The following is a 20,087-nucleotide window of genomic DNA, read 5'->3' on the forward strand; positions in this document are numbered from 1 at the left end:
AATTTATGTGCTACACCTTTGTAGGCTTATCCTCTCATCATCACACTTACTTATGTGCTTAATGGAGGATAACCCATATCTAGTGGACATGTGCCTAGTTGTATGACTTATCATGATGCTAATTCTTAGGCATTCTAGATGCATCTTAGAGGCATTTATATATAGACACTCCTATTGTACATACACATTGAATTGAATACATATCGATATTATGATTATACTCTTTCTAGTCTATAGTTGTGCTTGTGTTTGAGTTCTTTGTTCTTGGGTGAATTTTTCCCTAAGGCAAATTCTTATGTCTACCTTATCTTTTATGGTATATAATCTATCTATTTCTTGTTTTTCCATTGGAGTGGGTGCATATAGACCTATAGCTTGTAAGGCCAATTGGGTGACCATGCCCTTAATGAATTGACAATTTTTCTCTAATTGAGCCTTGAGTCCTTCGTTCCTCTATTGGTACTTCTACATTATAGACTCGAGAGTTTCAACTACTTCAATTTTTTCTCTTCCCTATAGATATGCTTTTCCTAGATTTACTTATATCAACTATCAATTATCAATTATTTTAGGCCATTTCTCTATCATCTTTATTTATCACAAGGGTGGCTATGCTAGCCAATGTTTTCCCCAGCTCATTGGTTAGGTTGACCCTTACTCTTAGTTATGTTGGAGTACAAAGTTCTTAAATTATTTTCTACCTAGGTTTCTCCACCTTCGCCATCATATTTTGCTAGATGATAGTTTTAACCATGACTTGTGGTCTTTTCTCCAAATTTATTTGCATTCAAGTCAAGGTATAATTCGAAGGATGATAACTGGGAGGCTCACACATTCATAGAATTAAGCACCTTTTCATTTATTGTGAAATAAAATGCACAAAGTTATACCTAGGTTTGATTTAAAGCTCACACCTTATATCTGCTAAAACATTTCAAATCAATCAGATTTCTATATCTGATGAATAACCTTTGGACAAAGTTATTCATGACAATAGATAAAGTTATTATTGAATTGATCCAAAATCTATTCATCATATATAGATAATTAATACTCAAAATTTGTCTACTTGGGCTCTTCTACACTATTGAAAAATCTATTTGTAGTAGAAATTCTATATATATAAAAAGTTGTTCACAAATTTAAGTTTTGAACTATTGTCTACTATGTGTCATATAACAAAAAGTTTGAGTAAAACAAGAATCATATCTAACTTTTTTGAGCCTCCTAAATGTAATAGAATAATTTAAAATGTTGTCACTATCGTCAAAATAGCTATTGTTTATCAATCTTTTAATCAATAATCCAAGTTCTCAACTATAAAATAGATAAATAGATAAATAATCAAATATCTTAAAGGGATAAACAATCAAAGATCTTTCTATGAAAGAAGTAACTTATAAAACTATAAATGTTATAACACCATTACAAACCAATGATTTCAAGAGATGTGCAAATATCAAGATGACAAAATTACATTAGGAAGTCAAAGAGAATTTGGAAAAAGAAATATGCATGCATTATGTAATACAAGTTAAATAATGAGTTTATATAGAACTAGGTAAGGATTGAACACCAATAAAGTGTGAACACCAAGTAATTTTAAAATATTAAATATACATTATTTTTGAGATGGTAACACCTCGACATCTTGTATCTCCTAATAATTAATTAAATAAACTTGTTTTATTAACATAAGAAAGCTTATTAAAAGTAGAGAAAAAACTATAACTAAAAGGGAAAAACCATCCTACTAAGAAATAAAAATATACACAAACATTCAATATTCTTAGTTATCAATAACAATGTAGCAACTTCTACGTAAACAAATTAATTTTCTCATTAAAGGAATAACTAAGATTGATTTGCAACCTATGTTTGGCACATTGTCTTTTATAACCTTTTCAAGCATAAGGAAATTTGATTAAGTTAAACCTATAATAGAGAGGAGTTACATTGGTAAAGTCATACATAACCACACTAGCGTGTTGAGCAAGATAAGATCCTTCACTACTATGAGTTTGTCTTCTAGATGTGGCAAAGTTTTCAACAATTAGATTTATATCGTAAAACATTCCAAAATATTATATGTTGTAAAATGCAAAATTAACTTAAAGCATATGTTTGTTTCATAGATAGAGCGCTCATTTTTTAAGTCAAATAAATCAACAGTTCACACCTTATATATAATGAAATATTTTGGATTGATATCTAAATAATGTCCAAATTTCAAAGCCCTTAAAGTGTTAGATTGTTTGACAGGAAGAAAATAAGCTATGAAAAATACAAGAGGCAAGGCAATGCAAAATGATAAGAGCGCTTTTATACCAATTTGGGGGATCATGAACAAGTGTGATTTCCAAATGCATTGTCACCCCAATGTTTTTGAATAGAAAAGCAACAAGAGGGTGTTAGCCCATGGTACAGTATAAGACTAAAGCATTCAAAGCACATTAGCAACATAACCAAGCATCCACTTTTGCCCTCTATCAAAAACATAAAACGAAGTAGAGTATCGTAAAACAACATTAAAACTAACAATAGTACGTAGTTAAACATAATGTTCAAATAAAAGATGAGCCACACAAGGCCATTAACAACAGTAGTTTATTTTAAATTTAAAAAATAACTTATCCCTTAGAGTTGCGATAGACAAGATAGCAAAAATGAGAGGTTACCATAACCAACTAAGCATTAGCATTCCCTCCCAACCTCTTAGAGAGGAGGGTTGAGGCCCATTCCTCCTTGAGGGATTAGAAGAGATCCTTATAATCTTCATCAACTTTTGGCTTCACACCCGCAATCCTTTCCTAAGTTAAGAAAAGGGTGACAAAACAAGCATGCATCACTTTGATGGCAAACTTTTTAGTGTCTTGCATTTTGCTATTGAGTCTTGCAATCTCCTTCTTTGGCTCTTTGATAGCCTCCTCCAAGTTCGAAAGTTGGTCTTCAATTTTGCCCAGCTACCACCACTTTGGGGGCAGTGGTGTCAGGGTTTAGCTCCTCCTTAGCAACTTGGGGGGTTGGGGGGAGGGAGTAATATAGCACCCATAAGTTGTGTCCTTGGTCACAAGGGAAGGAGCAAGGGAAGTTCTTTCTTCGAACTAAAAGAGTGTTGGGAAGACTCATTGGTACAATGTTCATCAGACACTTCTGACTCAGTAGACTCGTTGCCTTTGAGGGCTTTTTTTCATTTTAATTTTACTAGTCTCTTCAACCTACGAGCTCTGAGAGTCAATAAAATCATCTGAGCCCATTTTAAGACCATGTTTCTTGTCTTTTCTAAAAGTCAATCTTGACCCCTCTATCTATTATATTCCATCAAACAAAGATGGAGATGTCAGATAAAAATGTCTCAAATGTACTTTTGTTTCCTTTTGTATAAAGAAAAGGAACCATAGCAACATTACAATTTTCCAAAATGGCTTAAGACTTCATTAACAACATATCTACAATTGAATCAAAGAAAACAATAATACCAAGTATTGATTTTTGAATTAATATTCAGCAATCAACATTATATTATATATTGAATGGAATTCAATTACACACCATTATTAATTAAATTTTGTTTAAAAACTCTAAAATCAATCATGCAATGATGGAAGATTTACTTGGGCATGATGCCAAAGCACTGTGTTTGATGGCATCACAATCTCTAATCGAGCCATGCCATTATTCTACTTGGAGGCAATCTTGGATTACCATTTGAGCCCACAGTTGAGAAATGGTCTAATCTACATCAACCGTGACCTTCATCTTTGTTTGAAGAGAAGTTGAGATTAGGAACTTCCTAATTATGACTTCGATCATTTTTATAAATTCTAACTTGCCTAATTATGACTTCGGTCATTATGACTTGAGTTGTCATTGTTTACCTCAAAAAGTATCAAATACAATCAGCCAAATATATCTCATTGAGACTAATTTCCATTCATTATGGATTGCAACTAATGAGAAATCTTCATTCTTGGCTATTCTCAATGAAGTTTTCAATGGGCACAATCACACTTGTGTAGAGAATGTAGAGAATAATGATGCCAGGGCATAGACTTAACCACTATCTTATAAGCTATCTCTATGCTCCAATTATGTTTTGTCCATGACAATATGTACTCCTACAACTAAAATTTGAAAGGAAAATACAAGATTAATTGACAAAATGGAATCTATGTCTTATAATTGAAATAGCCTTGCTTCTCTTTTCACTTTATTTGACATCAAAATAACAATTACAGTTTTCTTTCTATATTTATATTTCAATTATTTTTAATGTGTTATGTTTTCTTTTCATTTTAAACCATCCAATTGAATTTCATTTACACTTCACATTTATTGCATCACTGTCATGTAAATGCTACTGTAATTCAAATAGCTTAAAAGTTTTGAGAAGAGAACCCTATACACAATTATATGTGAATGATAACCGAAATGGATTGATTTGATAACAAAAGGCAAACGTGCATCCACGCAGATGCCACAGCTATAAAGGATACACTGGTATCAATTGACACTTGTATGATAAATGATTACACATGGCCATTTACAGACATTTGTAAGACATGTCAAATCTCTGTCCCTTGTATAACATTTCTTATATTAATGAGCTTTGCATGTCTAACTTGGTCATGTAGCCTCCGGGATTGCTTCAAATGACACTGGTCTCAAGATGATCTAAAGCTAAACACATAGTCTTCAAAAGCAGATGAGCACTCAAATCCTGTTCACAGAACCAACAGAAAAAAAGGCACTCATTATTATACTTTCTGAAATATCATCTATAATATGGTTATATAAAACAAATCAAACTCCAATGTCCCATGGTATTTTGTACATAGAACATCTGCCCACTGAATTTACAGGTCAATCATGCACACCATATATAAAACTCAAATCATTCAGACTACATAGGCTGTTAAATAATGTTTTTCATTGCCTGAGAACGTGGAAGACTCATGTTTTGTCATCTTCTTCAATGTCAAGTTCAAGTCCCTCCTTTGCAAGAAGCTGGTGAAAAATCTTATTCTGATCTTCCTCTGCTTTCTTCCTCATTAAATCCCTTTTCTTCAAAACAAGTGCATGACGCTTCATTGTACTAGTGAAATTTGCCATCGAAGCCCGCTTTTCCCGAGCCAAGATCTTCCTTTCTTCTTCTGGGTCGGTCTAAAGCCAAAAAGAACATTAATAAACACCATAATTATGAAATGGAAAACCAAGTTGAAAGATATTTGAATTTATTTTTCATATGAAAAGGCCAGTTGCTTGCTTATAGATAATATTATAACTGTTTCATACAACAGGAAGTTACTATTGAATTTATACACCATATGCTCACCCAAACAACATATCAAGGAGCTGTGTTCCCAGGCAATTATATTAGCATACACATGGTGGCAGAAAATTGATTTATTTTTTCATAGGGAAAGGTCAGATGCTTGCTTACTAGATAATCTTAGAGTCGTTAAATGTATCAGGAACTAGTACTTGAATTTATGAACCATAGGCTCATCCAAACAACATGTTAAGAAGAAATGTTCCCGGGCAATTACAACCACCTAAACTTGGAGGCCACTATTCCCCCATGGTATAGATAATGCCGAAGTCATCTCCACATTTTGTCTATCATTTCTATCACGGCCAAATACCTAGAATTGCTATAAACTATCAAAACCCCGCATTGTCTTTTTGAAGAGCTCTTATAAGAACTCATACACAGAACCCATATTTTATACCAACTGCAGAAACTGTATGCATATTTGTCCTGGCAGTATCTTTGAGAAAGCAATAAATTGAACTATTTATTATAGAAGCTCAAAAAAGGTAGTCTAATGGGTAGCCAATATAACTGTTAATTTCACCTTTCTATCTATCCATTAAAATGCAGGCAGTATAATAAAGAAATTCAGAATTGATCAATATACTTCCAGTACATGCTTAGCTGTGTGTCCATTTAATCCATCATTTTCCACATAGATCTGTAATCTGTATGTGTTTAAGGTAGATCCAAACAAACAAGAGGATCATAACCACACGTCCAGGAATATGTTGTATCCATAAAGACAAATGCTTGCTATATCTGTAGAAGAATTTCAGTTTTTTTATTGTTTTCTTTCGAGCTTTTTGCTTTATGGCAGGGGACCGAGTAGAGGTAAAGGTCGAATTTTAGGTCACTGCCAGGCTAGACATTAATTTGGTGTAAGCCACCCCCAAATACAAGTTTTCCACAAGGGTATCAAGTCATTAATAAATACTTTGTACCGTCAAATTTCATTATCAAACCTAGTTTAAGCCAGTGAATCAGTTCAAATGTTTATATAATTATATTGCATTTCCATTACTAAAGGCTAAAGCTATCACGAATTATTTTAATGCTGATATGAAATTTCTACTCAGGGTTATACAGTTATACCTGATGATGCACATAATGAAGATAGAAGGATCTATTAAGTTTTTCCTCATTCACTATTCCAATCAACCATTTTACTAAAAATAGACTTACTATACTTCAATTTAGCATATCTCACACATATTTGTTATTTAGAAGCTGTTTGGGGGTATATTTCAGTCACATTTTTCGAAAATTGGCATCTGTCAGATCCTCCATACCTATGCTTAGCACAAAGCTATGATACCTAGTCATAAGCCATATTACCAGATGAAGTTCCAATTTAAAGTCAGTGAAGAAATTAAAGAAAATTTGAATTAAAATTAGGTGCCCAGACACTTCATGAATGATTAAAATATGGCGGCAAAGCCTTCTTATAAAGGACTACAAGTGCAGGAACCTACATACCTATGTTTAGCACAAAGATATGATACATAATCATCATCCATATTACCAGATGAAGGTCCAATTTAAAATCAGCGAAGAAATAACAGAAAATTTGAAGGTAAAGTCGGTGCCCAGACACTTCATGAAGTATCAAAATACAGTAGCAAAGCCTTCTTATAAAGGATTACAAGTGCAGGAGACAACCCATGTTATGAATGTGGGACAAATAAAAGGAACAAACTAAAAGTGAAATTAAACATAAGTTACATCCTAAAGTCAGAGCATTATCAAAGCCTAAACCATATAGCTAATTGAGCATTACAACTTATCATCACTTTATCATCCCGTCTTCTAAAAATTGTGTGATAGAGTGACACAATGTGAATTTTTTTGCAATGCTTGAAGACTGTTGGTTACCACCAACAAGCACTCAAAATAGATCATTTTTCATCATAATTTATTTTATTTTCAAAGAAAAATCTTTTCCAAGATTAATAATACCACCCTTCCTTTTTCTTGATACATATATCTAAAAACATTAACTATAGTCTTCAAACAAATAAGAAATTTCCAAATAAATCCCTATAAAATATTTAGAACGGAGGGCCAAGTTTCACTCTTGGACTCCATTCTCCTAATTGTCTGCCAAACAAATTATATGGGTTTAAATGTGTTTCCATCCAGCAATCCAAATGAGACCTCCTAGACTTTTATCAATGGAAGAGCAAGTTTCACCCTTGGACTTCATTCTCGTAAGTGTCTGCCAAACAAATCATATGGGTTTAAATGTGTTTCCATCCAGCAATCCAAATGAAACCTCCTAGACTTTATTCAATACTACAAAGCCAGAAAAAAGGTAAAGCTCGGACAAAGAGCCAACGAAAGTTGTAGTTGTCTGGTTCAATGATCACAAGAGCAAACATTCGATACACCAAGCAATCATTGCTAGAAATAAATATCAATGGCATCAAACAGGTATCAATACTACATAAATGATGTTTAGTGTTTGTGGTAGAAGATAAGAATGTTGAAGTGACTCAAAACTAATTATTCAGATAAAGCTCACCCTAAGCACAAAAAGATCTTAAGGCTTCAATTTCCCATTCTCCTCAGATCTGCTTGCAAAGGACCATACATGAGATTTCTCAACTACCTTTACATGTCTCCACTATAGATGAAATGGATCAAGTGATGGGTCGGACAGTCCTGACCCAAGCCTAGAATAAAAGGCAAAAAATCTCCCTCCCAAGAATCTCACGCCAAAAGTAAGGTGTATAAGCAAACTCAAAAACTGCCTATTACAGCCTATTATTCCTTCCACTACTTCTCTTATCCCTTGTCATTGCCTACTAGCTCTAATACCATATGGAAATATAGACAATCATAACAAACAATTTTTTAACTAAGTAATAATGCTTGTCTTCAATATCCATTCAATACAAATTACAAGCATGTAATTGTATTGCCTATTGTATGGTCAGAAAATGGAAACAAACCAACCACGCGTCAATGAAAGGGAAGACCAAGATCCATCCCTTTTGATTAGATTAGATCAATACAAAGGGAAGTATCAACCCAGAATCTAATACAAAGAGGAATGAATGACTTTGGTTTATTTCCCTCTCACCCTCACCTTAAGAGGATTTAAGCAAAAAGATAAATAAAGTAATGCTGAAATGGAAATGGAAAGGGGAAGATGATATACATTGTAGAATACAAACCTAGAGATATTTTGTCAGAAGCTGTTGTAATTCGGTATCTAGGCTGAAATCTGTGAGGTAGACAAAACCCAGAAATCGTTCGGAGATCTATCTAGGACAAACTGGATCATCAGGGGTGATGATCCATCAGGGGTGAATTGCGACCTTGATTGACTATGTGCGACGTTGATTTTGCAATTCTGCGGAGAGCTGAAAAGGGTATCTAGATCTGCAACCTATCCATCGATCCGTGATCCAAAGCCTGCAAAACGAAGAGGTTGTTTGTTTGTTGTAAAGGTTGCCTTGGTCAAACCCCAATTTAGGAATTAAGCTTGAATTGAAATAGAGATAAAATGTTAGCAAGTAGTAGTGATAGATCTAACATGAAACAATGTAAATCTATGAATATGCTCTTGAATCTAGAATGTAATCAAGTATGCAGAGGCAATAGCGTTAACTCAACTTCAAAACCCTAGAAATAACATCAAAGCGAAACCAAATGCTTCATGAGTGTATGTGCTTGAAATCCGCCTTCTAGAAGAATATAGAACTTGAAAGGATGGATGTAGAAGATATTATGGTAAAATAATGAATGTGTTATTAAACACAGATCATGAATAATCTACATATAAAAGATACAAGAGAATGTTCATATAACAAACAAGAGAGAGGAAATAGAAACATTCTTGTAAAGTGAAAAAGAATGAAAAAGAAAATTACCATAACAAACAAAAGAAGTTTATGGAAACATTACAAAAAGAGTGACCATTAGCAAAAGACGAAAGAGAGTAATTAGAAACTATATAATATCGTAATACCCTCCCTTAATGGTCAATCTATCTTCAAAAAACAGAAATTTGCATGTCCTCAAAAAGCGTAAAAGGTAGCCTTAGGTTGATCAGAGAGGTCTACATGTTCTCCAATATTGGTTTGTGGCTAGGATCCACCTTGCTTCCACTGATCAGAAGCAATGTGAGTCCTACATTCTTGGATCACATGACCAAATTTGTGGCACAGATATGAGAAGTTCAGATCAGAGTGCTCATAGGACAGTGGTAGGCTTTTCAAAGTAATGACCACCATGTCCTCTTCCTCCATTTTACAGCCAATGGCCTCAAGACCACATATGCTCGTCCATAATAGTGGAGAACAACTGATTCTTCAGAAAGAAGGCTCTTGTAGTGCCTACCCCTAAGTCGCATTTCAGTTATCATTGCCAAACTCTTTTAGGCCAGTTTTATGCTTGATGTTTAGTAGCATTACTTTCAGATTTTCTAATATTGTTTCAGATTTAGTTTATTATATGATGAGATTACTTGGTACTCTATATTTCATGTATGTATGATGATTATTCAGTATTTTTAGTTATCTACGATGATTAGTTAAATGGTTTATCATCACATGTGTTTTCTTATGGATACTTACCCCATACTGCATGTGTATGGTGTGCGTGTTGTTTTCTTTATGTATGGCGTTTCTGATGTGGTTAAGGAAGGGAGTCGTAGTCACCTGCTAGTCGGGATCTACACAATGCACCACTTCCTGCCATTGCTTGTTTAGCTTAGAATATTGTGTATGTACATGCGTGGATTTTATGCAAGTTGCAAGTACCGGGTATCGACTTCCCTGAATTGCCAGGATGAGCGTACCCTATCGCATTATCTCAATGGTAAGAGAGGGGAGATAAATTCTTAAGTCCATATCCTAAACCCTTAAGCCATTGTCCTAATTAAAAATTAGGACAAGTATCTGAGTCAAGTACCCTCCGAATGCATCAAATGATGTAATTTCATGATTATAACCCTTTTGCTTGATTTAGTATGTGTTTTTCTATGATGGGTTTTCGTATGTTGCTTTATGAGTCCTTGATGTATTTTCTATTAATTAAGTCTAATTAAAAAGATTAATTAATGATTTAATTTAATGGAGAATTACTATGATATCTTTAATATTTAATTAATTGAGAAATTAATTAAATAAAAGAATTAAAATTGGAGATAAAAGTTCAAGGATAAATTTAGAACGTGATAATATTTATTTACTTTAATAATAATATATTTAGAGTTCATTTTTAAATAAATGCTAAATAGTATTGTTATTTAAGTTAATTAAATATTTTATCAATTAAGTTTCTAAAATAAATTAAAAGTTGAAAGATATTAAATTATTAAAGTTTCTAGATCGCATGATGCGAGCATGAGTTAAAAAAATAAAAGAAATTAATTAAAAAGATTAATAAAGTGAAAGTAATAATGTTATTTTAATTTCATAAAGTGCGCATGGGTTTAAAAGTAATAAAGACTAAAATAGAAGTCAAGTGGAATATTAAATAAAATTACTTAATAATTCAACTTAATGTGCACGAAAAGATTAATGCAAGATAAAGATACATAAATAAAGTTGATTTTAGAGTTAACTCAGTAGAGCAAGGAGTCCTCTCGGGTGAACGCACAATTAGTGCCCCGATTTGAGGAGAAAACTCCTTATCACAACTTTGGGGGTTCATTTTTTAGGAACACGAATTTGGACGGTGAATTTTGGAGACAGAAATTTTGGGAGACAACTTTTGGAAGCGAATTTCAAAAGGCGAATTCTAAGAAAATTTTTCAGAAGAAGGTTATTGAAGAGGAGCGAATTCTCTTACAGTTTTTGGGGATTGCATAATAGCATCAGGCTCAGGTAGGGTCTTGTGTTTTGATCATCAATTAATTACGCAATTATCCTTTCCTGTCTTCTTCATGCCTGTGGATTGTATATCTAAATTCTCTGTGATGAAAGCTTAAATATTTCAATATTGTAAATTATTAAATGCTTGTCAATATATTCGGCATACGTAAAAATTAGAAGAGTGATTAGACATCCTTGTTTGATAGATTAAAGAAATATGGATTTAATCGGGAAAGGGTTGAACTTTAAATTTAAAAATGAAAATTGTAGATTGAAATATGAATGGTTAATATTATTTTCTCTATCAGAGTATATTTGTGAATGTTTATAAATATATATATATATATATATATATATAAACATATATTATTAAAATTAAATTAGAGAGGGTTATCTTTTAATAAACAAAACTATTTTTATAAAGAGGCGATTTCAATTATATTTAAAAGTTTTTATACAAAAAAATAATAATAATCAATAAAATAAAATATATATATAAAATAAAAACGCATGGGGAGGGGTCTTACCTTTTTCCCCCCAGCGCTTTTTATATCGCCAGCGGCGACCTGCGTCAGCAGGGGACCGCACGGCCTTTAAAGCCTGCGGTACCCTGTGACGGGAGCCGCACAGCTCCATATAAAGGAGGCGCCATTTATTCAAATGTAACTTTCTTTTTTCTAATTTTATTTTATCAATGTTTAAAAATTATAAATTTGTTAATAGATATCAACAATGTTAAAGTTTGCTTTAATAAATTTTTAAATTATTAAAAATTGTTAATAATTTTATTATAATAAATGTTTTTATATTTAAATAAAATATTAATTTATTTAATTAAATATGGTTAAAGTAATATCTGTTAATAGTAAAGGAATTATTATTAAATGAAGATTAAATAATTGATTTTAATAAAATCATAGTGATTTTATTTAAAATCATTATTGATTATTTTTATAACTTAATAAAATAAAGATTATTCCAGATTGATTTATTTTAGGGAATTTGACTTTAAATTCGAGAATACTTGTATATTCATGAATAAATAATTGGGTTAAATTATAAGGGTAATAGTGAGAAACCTTTACATTAAAAACGTTCATTGAAACTCAAACTGAAAATTTCAACTTAAACCTTAGTGTGTATTATGGAAACAAACCCAAACTATGAACTGTACTGTACTGTTCTGTTTTCTTTATGCTATTATGGTTGGGGTTTTGGGGTTGATTAGGTTGACCAGTTTAGGTTGTTACCAGAGGCTCGAGGATTATGCGATTGTGGTATTATGATTATTTGTTCTTGATCTTTTAAACCCAACCATGATGATGTGATTAGAGTGCTCTATGATGGATGTTTTTACTGTTTGTTATTGCTTTCCAGTTTCCTTGTGTGAAGCTGAGGTGTTTTGAAGTGGTTTGTTCTTGATGATGTCATGTTGTGACATGTTTTGACTTGACCATTTTGGAATCTTCGATCAGTATTGTGATTTATTATTGGGATACTTGTTGGTTCCTCATTGGAGAACCATTGGATATTGTGACTTATCATTGATGCCTTCAGTTGCTGATAGTGAACTGTTGTGATCATTATGATTATCATTTGATGTTTTCCAGTCGCTTGTATAGGGCTGAGGTGATATTTGTGAATTGTGATTTCATGAGCCTAGGGTAGGTTATCTATGTGTAGTGTCAGGAAGTGGCTTGCGATGGGGGCCGGGGCCCTAAGTGACTGCCAGGGTAACTCATTGTAAGTTGTTTTAATAAGTGAAAACATCTCACCTAAATACTGACTTAAATGAACCTAATAAGATAACTGTATGTTCTCTCCCATGCCTTGAGTGCTAGTACAAACTAGGATGGGGTAGAGAGAACGCTTGGTTGCGACCTTGCATTCCGTAGTATGCCTTGTCAGTATGAGAGGATACTAGTGGCCGCAGGATCACAAGGGACCCGAGATTCCTAAGGGATTGCTCGGGTAACTTCCGACGTGACTTTTGCAATGACACTTTCCTACTTGCATAGTAGGTTCCCTATGTGTCTTTGTGTGCCTCTGAGTCTAGATGTCGATCTATGTTGGAACCTTTGAGTTAGTGTACTTTTAGGATTTCCCAGACTTAGAGAGTACTTGTGTTTTGTGTTTTGATACCTTGTTTGGGACTTGAGACTATCTCCTCAGCGCAGTGGGAGTGGACCATTTAGGTTCCACGCGGTTGGGTGGTAGTGCTTTTACTCTTACCATTGAGATCCGTTCGTAGTCGCCGTGGCTGGAGCTTTCTTGGTTGGCATTTACCTTCACTATGTTCTTGGATCATTATGATGGATGGTTAGATTTTATGATGGATGTTTTATCATTATGGATGTATGGATGTATCATGTATGGTGGATGATTTCATTTATTTTACTGTACTTTGTAGCATGGATTTGAGGATGATGTATCTTTATTTTTACATATGTATATTCTTTTAAGCCTTTCATACCCTGTGACATGTATAGTGGATGATTCAGCATTCCGAATTGATTTACCAAGAGGCATTCGGAACAAATGTATATTATGGACATTGGACTTTCTTATTATTCTTTCATGTGGATGTGGTAGTTGTTAGACTTAGAATTAATTAAATTTAAATGTGACTCAACGTCTTGGGATCCTTAAGGAATGTAACCTGTTATGTATGTTTGTTGATGATACAGGTTATTGCTTCCGCTACTATATGTTTGATGTGTATGTTATACTTTCTTACTTTTTTTAAGAAAAAAAATGTTTAGCAAACTTAGTAAAACTTTAGGTTAATTCTTTTGGATCCCTTGGCGGGGCGTTACAGCTCTACTTTTATCTGATGTCTAATGGAGATTCTTCAATATTTTCCAAATCTTTGTTGCTGTCTTGCCAGACGATACTTGAGACAGTTGATCGTCAGTAACTGAAAGCTTAATAAGAGTAACCGCTTCACGATTACACTCATCAAACTTCTCTTAAGTAGCATCGACTATGATAGGACGAGTCTCGGTACCCAGAACAAGTGCCTCAAGGCGACAGTACTCGAAGATCGTCATCATTCTCTGCTTCCAGGTGTTGTTCTTTTTGTTGAAATATTGACTACCTTTCAACGTAAGACTAGTGAGAGGTGTGATTGCACATTTTTCAATTAAAAAATCGTGAAAAGCTTAGATGGCACGAACTTCGAGGTACAATGACAGAATACCCAAAAAATTTGAAGAGATGCCCAAATGAGAGCTCGAAAAACCCACAAAGAATTTGAAATTAGATTTTGATTCTGCTAACTTGAAAATTGAGGCATGGAAAACAATGCACCCTGTTGGTTCCCAAAACCACAGATTGGAATCCTAGGAGCCTTGCCTGCTCGATGCTAAGATATCCAATTACATACTCGGCTTATGTTATACTCTGTGAAATACAATCTTGTAGCCAAGAAACCAATCTTCCTCCAAGAAAAAATGCTCCACCACTTGTACTCTTTCTTTCATCCATATTGCCTACCCAATCCGCATCAGTATATGCACACAAAAGTAAAGTCACTTGATCTATCATACCACAATCCAAAATCAGGTGTACCCTTCAAATGTCTAAATATTCTCTTTACTACTGCATAATGTGCTTCTCTAGGATCTGCTTGAAATCTTGCAACTATACCAACTGCATTTGCTATATCTAGTCTAGTATGAGTCAGATATTGCAAAACCTCCAATCATGGATCTGTACTTCTACTCAACTATAGGTGTCTTTGTGACCAGTTATCATAGGTGTTCCAACAAGCTTACAACTTTCCAAGCCAAATCTTTTGAACAAGTCTTTCAAATACTTAGTCTGTGATAGGAAAATACCATCAATGTTCTACACAATCTATAGACCCACGAAATATTTCATCCCACCAATCATACTCATCTCAAATTTATTCTTCATTTCATCAGCAAATTTTACTCAAGATTATGTCATCCATAAATATCACAATAACTAATAAGTCATTCTCAATTTCTTTCAAATACGAATTACTATCTACCGTACCTTTAGCAAATCCTAGCTTTACCAAATACTTATCCAACCTAGCATACCAAGTGCTAGGTGCTTTGCTTTAGTCCGTACAACGCTTTCTTCAATCTGCATACCATGTTTCCTTTTGTTGTCAAAGGAAATCCTTCAAGCTGCTCAATGTAGACTTCTTAAAGTTCTCCATTCAAAAATATTGATTTCACATCCATCTGATACACTTTGAACTTCTTACTTGCTGCATAAGCCAAGAACATTCTTACTACTTCAATTTTGGCAACAGGGGCAAATGTTTCTTTATAGTCTATACCTTCTTGCTATGAATGTCCTTTACATACCAAACTTTCTTTATTTCTCACAACCTCACCTTGTTCATTCATCTTGTTTCTGAAAGCCCAATTAGTTCCTATTGCATTATTATCTTTAGGTCTAGGAACCAATTCCCATATCTCATTCTTCACAATCTGATCTAGTTCTTCCTTCATTGCTTGAATCCAATGATCATCCTTGCATGTCTGATCTACACTCTTTGGTTCAACTTGAGAAATCAAACACAATTCTTCACGTACTTTGTTTCTTGTCATAACTTTTTTTTCCTTTCTTCCAATAATCTAATTAGCAGGGCGATTATTTGTCAAATTCCTATTAGGTGTAGGTGTTACTACCTCAACTCTTACTTCTTCTCTAGATTCAAATCTTGGTTCTTCTCTCTGTTCAACAACTTGAACATCATTCTATAAATCATTGTTAGTCTTAAAAAAAGTTTCAACATTTTCTATGATAGACTTAGGATTAGCTTCCTCTTCATCGAAATTATAATCTAGCATTTTTTCTTTGACTCCAAACTTTTCATCAACTTTTACATTTGCGCACTCAACAATAGTTATAGTTCTCTGATTAAAACATCTATAAACTTTTCTTTTCAATGAATAACCAAGGAGCATACCTTCATCACTTCTTGCATCAAACTTATCAATATTATCATCTCTGTTACAAAATCTGAGATATAGTCGTTACGATGCAAAGAGAAAATTCCAAGTGGATAGATGAATGAAAAGGGAGGACCTAGGAGGATAGATCCTACATTGAGCTTAACACCATAAAAATAGGAGCTTTAAAGAGGATGTACTAGGTTTTACCCCGATTCCACCTAGGAGAAAGAACAAAAAAGGGAAGAAAGAATGAAAGATGCAAGGAAATTAATGATCTCGCATTAAATAGGTGCTAAACCTTCATCAAATTGGAGTGCATCCAATTTAAGATGGTACGTCTATATTATACGAAGGATCCTCTAACAACTCCATTACTATGGGACAGCAAAAACAACTCCTATTTATGAGTTGTTTTAAGTTTGAACAACTCCAATGCCGACAAATAAAGTACAACCAACTAATAAATAATTAAAATATAACGTGCAACCTACATGACTGATATAATATTCCCAACAAGATTAATCGACAAAAGCTTTACTCATACTAAATTTTGATCTATTCAATAGCACATGCCTCACTACTTGTAATAATGATAACAAAATGATATCATTACTATGCTTTTAATGTATAAATTGGAATCCAAAGGGCTCCACTAAAAAGCTCTAATCATCCATTTACCTACAGAGTTTGATGTGGGATGCCCTGAGTGCTTACTTTAGACCATATAGAGCTTTCTTTTATTGGAATATAAGATGCTCCTTCCCCATAATCTAATCCAAAAAAATTGAGCTTCCATGGTTGGGAGTAAACAAGTGGCGATCACCTATGTTGTAGGAGTAAAAAGCTCATCATAGTCGATCCCCTATATCTATGAGAACTCTTCTGCAATCAACAATTCCTTATAATTGTCTAGTGCACTAATTATTTGTTACTTGATCTTGCACAACCATTAGCAACCAATGTGTTTCTTCCTTGATATAAGATCTATGAAATCCCAACTCTTTTTTTTAACACAACTCTTGTTCATTTTCCATGGCCTTTTCTCATTCCATCTTTCCTTTTGCCTCTTCAAACATATGTGTCTCATCAACTCCAACCATTGATCATTTGAACAAAATTGATTGTATTTCTCTTGCTCTTGCTTCTCAATAATCATGTCTCGATCATTTCACTTAGTTGAACACCTCTAATGGTGATGTGTCACCACTTTGGTCACTTGTCATGGTCCTCTTCATCCAAGTCAATGTTGTCACTATGAGTTGGGCTCCTTAAAAACTGTTGAAGCTGTTAAGGTTGTAGCTTCTGTCGGATTGTTTTTATCATGAGATACCTTGTTGATGGTAAATCATCTTTAAGATAAATATTTTATATATGTAATATGTAATATAATATATATTATATATATTATACATTATATATTATTATATAATAATATAATAATATATTATATATTATTATATAGTAATATATTACATATATGGTTAACATATTAATATTACATACATGCTTAAGATGAGTTACATATATGGTTATTTATATTACTATTATATTAATATGTTAACTAGTGATGTTCATGAGACATGTCTCCTCTCATATTTATGAGTCCTCAAATCTGCATTTGGAGAATCATCGATAACAATGGCAATGATTCTACATTTGCAGAAACGATCCTAGAAATAACATGGTATCAAAGCCAAACTGCAAGTGTAAAAATAGATTAGTAAGAAAGTATGAGAAAGATATGCAAGTGCAGATAAAATTATAAAAGCACATAATAAAGAAAAGAATTTTATGTTAAGATGATACGCAAATTATATTGAAAATATAACACTACTGAGATCAGACATAAAAATGAGGGATGAGAGATATTGCTGCTAAAAACTAGAGACTCCTATGCAACACCTATCAATGTGGAGGACCATTATTTATGCAATTAATAAGATAGCTCAGAGAATCCACACTCATACTGGATGATATTAATCTGAGATAGAAAAAGGAAAAACAATCAGGCGGAGTAAGTATCCAGCGTAGCAGAACATACAGAGTTCTTGCAAAGTCAAATGTTAAAACGAAGCAATAAATCGAATGAATGAAGGCTCTATCCTCCAATGCTGATATTCATATATAGAAAATGATATGACTGACTGTGGAAGAGTAGAGAGACAAGTTATCTTCGGGAAGAATTGTTGGGAACAATACAAATTGAAAGCAATATAATCCAAGAGGTATAAGGACTTACTAAATTTGCAGCCAGCGGATTCCATATCTGAAAATCGATAGTCGGCGATCAGAAAAAAATAATATGGATATAGAAAGGTTCACTGGTTAAGTACATAAGCCACTAAATATACAAAGTGATTGGAGGGAGTTCTGGCAGTAAATATACATGGCAACAGATATCCACATCTGCAAATGGTGTCACAGAGATAGCAATGATCACATATGGAGCTTGGCATTCAAAAATATGGAGATGCGACTCAACCATCAATGAGGGAGTAATAATCAATACTGACCATAAATATATTTAATACCATTAATGAATAAAAGAGCATCGATAGAAGGATGAATACAACCATTGAAATTTCAACTATGTTTGGAGAAAAATAACATTCAAAAGGTTGGACAATAATGTTTACCATCAAACAAAGGAGTAAGATAAAATGTTGCGTACTTCTAAACAGCACAATTACTAAAGATCACAGTCGATGCATCATTTCAAGACTATGGAACTATATAGGGAGTCAATACAGTTGGAGGCTGGAACTAATACATGAAGACTGATGCATATGGGTTGAACCAGCCCAGGTGTAATCTCTGAGGAATGCCAATTCATATTTCCCTATCAAAATATATAAGACAAGAGTGAATCATTTGATATGCAGGTCGATAACTGCAATATATTTTTTAAAAATCAATATCCAATCAGAGATAAGAGGATAAATAATAATCATTCCCATCATTGCATCTATAAGGACATATATGTTTCATTTTTGGCTTGGAAAGCTCCAGCAATGAATATCACAGGCCATGAGATGAATGAGCACAATCAGGCAGCAACATAAAAGATGCACACAGATTGCAACAAAAGATATTCTTCCAATTTATTGACAGCATTTTAAACATTGAGAGACTGGACCTTGTATATTATTCTATATGTGTGGAGGAATATAATAGAGTTATTCCAGAATACATGTCGAATACTCACAAGACACAAAGATTGAATTAAACTAGATTAAACATGGTACATAATGTGATCCATATTGATATCCTCACCTCCAATAATGTAGAGGAAAGTTATGATGAATTGTGTGAAGGGGGTCACCATGAATTGTGGGTGTTAAAAAGAAGACATCAAATAATTCAAATTAGTAGTGATCATTATTACACCAACGCAAGGAATTCACAATTCTACATATATTAGTAATTCCTACCCTTGGAAAGAGAATGTCTTAAACTCCTATTGTTAACCCCCGTGAAATTATATTCCTTAATCAGAAGACTATAATTGGTGAATTACATACATAGTGTCCTTCATTCGAAGGATAGGGAAGCATGTGACTCATACACGAGCTTAGAATGACATTTGATGATATAGTCTACGAGGCATTGGAAATTATAATAATTCACAACTCCCTACTTTGATGATTTATCTTGAGTTTGCCAGAGAGATGGCATGCATGACTTCATGATCAATATTAGAAGCGAGTACAAAATCATGTCGAGATTGAAGTTGTGACCACCATGATTGCAGAAGTGCAAAGAGATTAAATCAAACTACTTGCATAATGAATCTTATTGTAAGAATAAGATGGCATGATATATTTCATATGCTTGAGAGGACTTGATTCCAATCCATATTTTATGGGCCTTATTGACCCTTTGATGCTTTGTGCCATCAATATGAAGTTGAGGGTGGGTGTAATTGAAGTTGGGAAATATATTTATATGTATACCTTGGTCATGTCCTTTGTGTTGAAAAAATGGTGCATCTGTTACAAAGACTCGTGCAAAGTT

At 33.4% G+C, this 20,087-nt stretch overlaps 1 protein-coding gene across 1 annotated transcript in view; it reads right to left on the reverse strand.

Moving 5' to 3' along the window:
• Positions 1-4,409: 4,409 nt before the first annotated feature.
• The window catches only part of LOC149536815 (Chaperone DnaJ-domain superfamily protein), a 96,319-nt gene continuing 80,641 nt past the window's right edge, over positions 4,410-20,087 (reverse strand). The window contains exons 5-6 of the mRNA XM_089804702.1: positions 4,937-5,163; positions 4,410-4,720 (exon numbers count right to left, since the gene is read on the reverse strand). Coding sequence (XP_089660828.1) covers positions 4,954-5,163 — 210 coding nt within the window. The 3' untranslated portion in view covers positions 4,410-4,720; positions 4,937-4,953. The remainder of the gene's footprint in view (positions 4,721-4,936; positions 5,164-20,087) is intronic.

This window comes from Cupressus sempervirens, chromosome 10 (genome assembly GCF_028749045.1).
Source record: "Cupressus sempervirens isolate cs-2001-9-10 chromosome 10, ASM2874904v1, whole genome shotgun sequence".
NCBI lineage: Eukaryota > Viridiplantae > Streptophyta > Pinopsida > Cupressales > Cupressaceae > Cupressus > Cupressus sempervirens.